Here is a 6,438-nt window from a genome sequence, read left to right on the forward strand (position 1 = left end):
CTGATGAAGCGCCCGATGCTTCCGAAGACGTCCAACTCCTCGCCGAAACGTAGCCTTTATCCAGTTATTGCTAAAATTAAAGAATACAAAATTTTACCTTGCTCGGGTTGTTCGGAAGAATATGATCTCGGGAGAGCTCGGAAAATTTACAGCACGTAAATTTTCACGTCCAACACCCCTATTTATAGGCAAGGTAAATGGGGGGAGGTGAAAAGACGCCCCCGGGCCACAACCGTTCGATCTACACCATCCAACGGCCCAGATTTAGTAACCGTTGGGCCTGTAACCGCTAGGGCCAACGTGGCAAGCCACACCTGCCGAGGCCTCGGTCTAAGTCACCAGTATTCGAAGCCCCGGTGCAGGATCTCACGCCCAAGCCCTCGGCTTGACCTCACATGGTTAAGATCTCGGGCTAGACCGCCTGCAAAAGGCCTCGGCTCAACCTCACATGGTTAAGATCTCGGTCTAAACCGCCTGCAAAAGGCCTCGTCTTGACCTCACGGTTAAGATCTAGGTCTAGACTGCTTGCAAAAGGCCTCGACTTGACCTCACATGGCTAAGGTCTTGGCCTAGACATCGCCTGCAAAAGGCCTCGTCTTGACCTCACGGTTAAGATCTAGGTCTAGACCACCTGCAAAAGGTCTCGGCTTGACCTCACATGGCTAAGGTCTCGACCTAGACATCGCCTGCAAAAGGCCTCGGCTGGAGCTCATGGTTAAGGTCGGCCCAAGCATCATCAAGACGAGGCATCGAGATACACCTATACCGACCCTTATTCTCCAACACCGAATACCACGTCACCATCTTTTTTGTACCGTCTTCGTCCTCTCATCCTTGACGCTGCGGGGGTTGTATACCGTATGGTGGCCGACTTGCCCGAATACCTGAGACCGTTGCTTATGCCGAGTACCCGAACCCGCCGACCACCCCCAAATGGGGTGAAACGTGTCGACGGAGTCGGCCGAGTATGTCGGCATCATCAAGATGGTTACGGAGATATTAATTAATATAATGCATATGATTAGACCCCTAATTTTCCTGGACCCAGTCCCTAATTGCGGCCTAATAAGAATTATTATAAATAGGATTTCAACGAGGTATGTAATTAATTCTGAACTACCGCATTTATTACGCCGACCACTAACTTGAGCGTCGGAGTGTCTTTGCAGGCACACCCACCCCTGACTTCGGACTACCCGGATAGGAACGAGAAGACCGAGACCCAAGATCAGACTCGCTACAACAAAGATAATTAGAGTGTGTATCCTAACACAGGAACAATACTTAACAACCAATTATTATCTTCTCGAGATGTAAAACATTATTCTAACAATGATACCGACACAAATGAATCCAAAAATCACCGCGTTAATCAACCGTATCTCACTGGAAACACTATTGATTTGCATTTCTTTTACATTTTTTTTAAATTTTATTAATTAACAAGTGACGTGAAACTCGAGCAGTTAGCAAAAATGGCAGCATGGTGCCGAGAAGACAATGACATTAGACATCCTCATCGCATGTATGTGGGCCAGATGCACCGAATCACCCGATCGTAGTTAGTGGTTTCGGGTGGACACTGTTCTTTAATCTTCATACCCACGTGATGACACGTGGATCACATTATAACTTTTGTGATGCCAGGTTTGGGACCACCAGATCAGAAACCACATTTACCACCAGAATACACAAAACAATTTTATCTCCCCAGTTAAGTGGTTTTACAAGACTAAATCTTCTTCAAGGCAAAGAAAATCTTCTAGTGAATGGTGACGTGACCATGTTTCCACGCTAACGTTATTATGGGCTAAGTGCAGGAACTTTTGGTTGAGTTATGGATAAGATATTCAATTTAAGTTTAGGAGAATCCATAAGGCAAAAGCTTTGTTTCTTCATAATTGACAAACTATCTAGTTATCTTGGCAAACAAATAAATGTATTAGGTGAATTAGCATACAAAGTATAGCGAACAAAAGTTAATAATGGAATTATGTTTGGTTAGCATGGAAAATTAGTTATGATTAGGAAATGGGGCATATGGGTAGAGACACGAGATGGTGACACGTGTTCAAACAGGGCCACCTTAAAACTCAGTTTCAGTCATTCGTGTCTTGTTGAACTCCATCTCTGCTTTCCGCTTATTCTCTTTGTTCCAAACTCCGACATAATAGCCCTCATTAGTCATTAGTCATTATTAGAAAGTAAAAACTCAACCATCTTTCTCTCTCTGCTCAACTCAATCATGCCTCTCACTTACTAAACAAAAGTACCACACTCCCACTCCTCAACTTTACGCCAAAACCATGTCGGATAATCTCGACGCTTCCGAAATCTCGCCCAGCACTTCCTCCAGAAGCCTCGGCGAGTTACCGGAAATCGCCGCGATACCACTCGGGATCGATCTCGTCTCCGCGGCCAGGCGAAATATCGCGTTCTTGAGGACCGTCGCGGATTCCCTGTGGCTCCACCACACGTCCATTACGCTGGAAGCCATACGAAGGTCAACTCTATACTCTACACTCTATAGTCTAATCATGGTATAGTAATCTCATCTGACGGTGGAGCGTTTTTGACAGGTATCATGATTTCTGGATGCCGTTGATTGCTGATCTCACGCAACCGGACACTACTTTTCCTTTCATCCTTCCTCCCCTTGACGTTCACTGGGTTTGGTTCTGTCACACTTTAAACCCCGTGAGTTCCTTATCCTTCAAAAATACGATAAAATTAAAATAAAATTTATTCGATATATAATGTTGTTTGTACTTTGTTTGTGTTAGGTTAGTTACAGGGAATACTGCGAGAGGAGATTCTCGAAGGTGATTGGGAGAGCGTGCATCTTTGACGAAGAGAACAGAGAGTATGCTTTGATGCGGTGCAGGGAGATTTGGAGCAGTACGTACCCGTTTGAGCCGTTTGAAAATGAGGCCAGTTCGGATTCTTCGCAGGATTCTCTTGTTGGAGGGAGTTTGAAGGAGAGTTTGTTTAATGAAGTTGAAAAACAAAGGTTGTTGTGTTCTAAGTTTGTGGAACCGTACAGGTCTGAGGTGGTTTACTTGATTGCCGCCAGACAGAGATACAAGGCTTTCTTGTTTATGCTACAGAGGTTCGCGCGTGAGTTTTCTTCGCGTTTGGTTCTTACTTCCGACATTCTCTTAATGTGGTTGACCCACCAGGTGTGTTTCAGTTTCCATGCCTTTTTTTTTTTCCTTCCCCTCTCATAAATGCTCATGCACTTCATAATTTCATGCTATACACCTCGAGTCTTAATCTTAATTTTTTTTTTTAATAATGGAGTAGAGCTACCCAACAGTGTATGCGGAGGATTTGAAGGCATTGGGTGTAGAAGGGGATCTGCAGAAGGTGGTGACTCTGTCTGAAACGGTGAAGGAAGAGGAGTTTGAAGAAACCAAGAAATTGTGGGACAGGGCATTCAATCAACCTTATGAGAAAGCTGGTGGAGAGGTGCCCTTCACATTCCAAGGGGAAGGTGTTATCCCAATCAAATCCCCTGTCTATTGGGAAGAATCAGCCACAGATGTCAATACAAAATACAGGTCCATGCTTCCGAGGTTTTTACTAGAGGTCAATTTCACACTCTCTCTGATTCTGTCTGCATCTATTATTATCTTTTCTTTTATACTAGAGTTCCATGCTAGAATGTTGTGTAATGGGTTGCTATTTTCTGCTGGGCCTTTGTTGTAAACGAACTAAATTGATGTTAGGAGACACCATCATGAGCTTGGTTGTAGAAACAGTAGAATCCTATAGCTACATTCTTCTGCTTGAGTTTTCCTAAACATAATTTTTTTTTTGGTTTAATTAGGACATTCTATCTCACAGGGTTGACTCTTATAGGAATAAAGTAGTACCTCTAGCCACGATTCCATGCCCAAGTTAGAGATTAAACCCAATTTTTAGTTAAAGAGTACAAGTGCTAAGGCACTTGTGCTAACAACCTTTGGTAGGATGTTCTTTAATACTCAATTCAGTTGTTTCTGTTTGCAATATTCTCATACATGTAAGAGGAACTTATCCAAAGCTTCAATGCAATAGTGTATAAGTGATGGTGTTGCAACAATATATAACATGTTTCAAAAATTCTTGTTCAGAACATCATGAACGTGTATGATAGTATTACAAAAGAATGAAATGTGTCTAATTTTTACAATGTAGGTCTGTGTGTTTGTAAGGCTTAAGCCAAGAATAAGAACATTGCATAAGGATATAAACCGTGATTTCCTACGTCTTCGAATAATAAGGTGTCATAGTGAACTAAAGCTGGATAAAGCCTTCTCCAATTTCACTAATGATTCATGGAAGAAAGCTTGGCACTTTTACTGTGAGTTCGGGACTAAGGGAGTCATGATACAGTATTGTCGACATGGTGGTAACTGTCTAAGAGGAAATAGCCTGCTAGACAGTGTTTCATTCCGCTGGAATGATTTATTAAGAGCAGATTCTTTAACATTGGAAAAGGAAGTTTGTCAACAGGTGAATGTTGTTACGTCGATTACCCCACCAGTTCAAGTGCCATACTTGTTGAAATGTGTGCCAGATCGGGTCACTGATGATGCTGGGGCGATGATATCTGATGTGATTCTGAAGATGAATAGTTATCATCCACAAGAAGGGCGATGGTTGTCTCGCACAGTTCTTGATCATGCAGGGAGAGTGTGTTTTGTTGTTAGAATTAGGTGAACTTCTTTAACTCTGCCTTGATATTAAGAAATACTTGTAGTTTGTACGGTTAATACTGTGATATGCCTTTGTACTTACTAACAGGCAAATATTTGAAGTACAGGATAGGAGGAGGATTTTGGAGAAGAGGGGGTGAAACTCCTTCATCTGTAAAATGGGAAGATAGGATTATAGAGATACGTGAAGGCTCTTGGTCTTATGTTGCTGATTCCATTGGTAGAGCCCCTGGTATGTTTTATGTACATGTTACATAAATTTAATCATATATGGTAAATATGTTTGTCTTAGCTTCCTTGCAGGCACGTGGACAGGAGTCAAAAGAGAAACTAGAAAGTCGGATCTGATATTGGTGTGAATAATTAAAAAACTATACTTCTGCTCAGAAAATATCTTGCTCTCATGTCTTATTTGTTTCCTATTAATCCAGATTCAAAAGTTTTATGAAGGTAGTTTATATTTTGTAACACTCAGAAAAATATCTCAGCCTTCATTACTTGTCAAATATAGATACCCTACTGCCCCCAAATTTTGTACTCTTATGACATTATGTTTGCTTTTTGCTAAACCTTGGTCCTTTCTCTTTCTTTACAATTAAATGCCTTAATTGCATGTCTTTGTCTCCATTTTGATGCGATTGTTGCTTGACTACAATGTTATAATACAAACTACCAAGATTATAGTTCTGCTCTTATCCTTCTGGAGCAAATCTAAAATATTTTCTTGTTTTTGTTTCTGTCTAGTACAGAGAAAGTGGTGGCCACCGCAACACCAAAGGAACCTTCGGAACAATGTAAAGCTGCATGGTGCTTTTCAACAGGAGATGAACTGATAGTACAGTGGGATTCATCACAATCAGTGTCAGGTCTCACCTTTAGTTTGCTAAATCAAACATCTCCTCCTGAGTCATCGGTAGAGTGTCAACTTCCTAATATTATCCCAAAATCAAGTGCAAATTTTGCTTCTTAACTTGTCTAACTCCCAAGTTGCAACCATCAATTACTTACAGGTACAGTTACTGAGAGGGAGGCGGATGCAATATCAAGTAAAAAAACCAAAGTCAAAGAGAAAAGATGAAGGAATGAAAATGGAGTTAGAGGAGAAAGAAATTTTAGAAGAGGAAGATGAGGAGAGTTTTGTAACAGTAGTACGTTTCACAGAAGATAACCCAGATGGAAAAGCAACTGCACTTCTAAATTGGAGGCTGTTGGTTGTTGAAGTATTGCCAGAAGAAGATGCAGTGCTGATGCTTCTGCTTTGCCTTGCAATACTGAGAAGTGTATCAGAAATGAAAAAACAAGACGTGGGAGGGTTGTTGGTGAGGAGAAGAGTGAAGGAAGCAAGGCTTGGAAGCAGGGATTGGGGTTCTGTGATGCTCCATCCATCTTCGTGGTCCTCATCCAATGATTCAACCTATCTTCAACCTTGGTATTGGAATGCTGGGCTTGTCATGAAATCTGATAGTACAGTAGATCAGCTCAAAAGGTATCCAGCATTAAGTCAATCACCAGTGGAAGGTAGTGACAAGTTATACAAGCATGGAATTTTAAGTTAAGCCTGTTTTAAATTCTGGAAAATGCTATTACATCATTATATGCAAAAAAATAATTAGCTTGCTTCAGGTTGTTCACATTTTTGCTTGGAATTCAAAATTCCGAGCCCGAAGAGTTTGTTTGGAACATAACATAAATTTATGTAAAATATGTAAAAAAATAAAAAATGGTTTGATTGTCAGAA

At 41.3% G+C, this 6,438-nt stretch overlaps 1 protein-coding gene across 5 annotated transcripts; it reads left to right on the top strand.

Annotated features, from left to right (window-relative positions):
- The first annotated feature begins 1,565 nt into the window (after positions 1-1,565).
- On the top strand, positions 1,566-6,438 carry LOC109815270 (enolase (DUF1399)). Of its 5 annotated transcripts, none has more exons than XM_020379952.3 (8): positions 1,566-2,503; positions 2,580-2,697; positions 2,784-3,179; positions 3,304-3,588; positions 4,180-4,700; positions 4,808-4,932; positions 5,450-5,566; positions 5,711-5,913. In XM_020379952.3, the coding sequence occupies exons 1-8, from the start codon at positions 2,307-2,309 to the stop codon at positions 5,776-5,778; spliced, it is 1,827 nt and encodes a 608-aa protein (XP_020235541.1). In that variant the 5' UTR covers positions 1,566-2,306; the 3' UTR covers positions 5,779-5,913. The 5 variants fall into 5 exon arrangements, 4 of the variants coding, with proteins under 4 accessions (XP_020235541.1, XP_020235551.1, XP_020235528.1 ...); XM_020379962.3 differs by having other exon boundaries at positions 1,567-2,503; positions 5,445-5,566; positions 5,711-5,760; XR_002241151.3 differs by having other exon boundaries at positions 1,576-2,503; positions 5,445-5,613; positions 5,711-5,760.

This window comes from Cajanus cajan, chromosome 7 (genome assembly GCF_000230855.2).
Source record: "Cajanus cajan strain Asha chromosome 7, NIPB_CcT2T_4, whole genome shotgun sequence".
Classification (NCBI taxonomy): domain Eukaryota; kingdom Viridiplantae; phylum Streptophyta; class Magnoliopsida; order Fabales; family Fabaceae; genus Cajanus; species Cajanus cajan.

What these genes read in the sequence shown, in the direction of transcription:
- LOC109815270 (XM_020379939.3), top strand. Translation starts at nt 2,307, where the DNA reads ATGTCGGATAATCTCGACGCTTCCGAAATCTCGCCCAGCACTTCCTCC. An exon ending in TTCCATTGGTAGAGCCCCTG is followed by an intron (nt 4,933 to 5,449) that starts GTATGTTTTATG and finishes TGTCTAGTACAG; the next exon opens with AGAAAGTGGTGGCCACCGCA. An exon ending in CATCTCCTCCTGAGTCATCG is followed by an intron (nt 5,614 to 5,710) that starts GTAGAGTGTCAA and finishes AATTACTTACAG; the next exon opens with GTACAGTTACTGAGAGGGAG.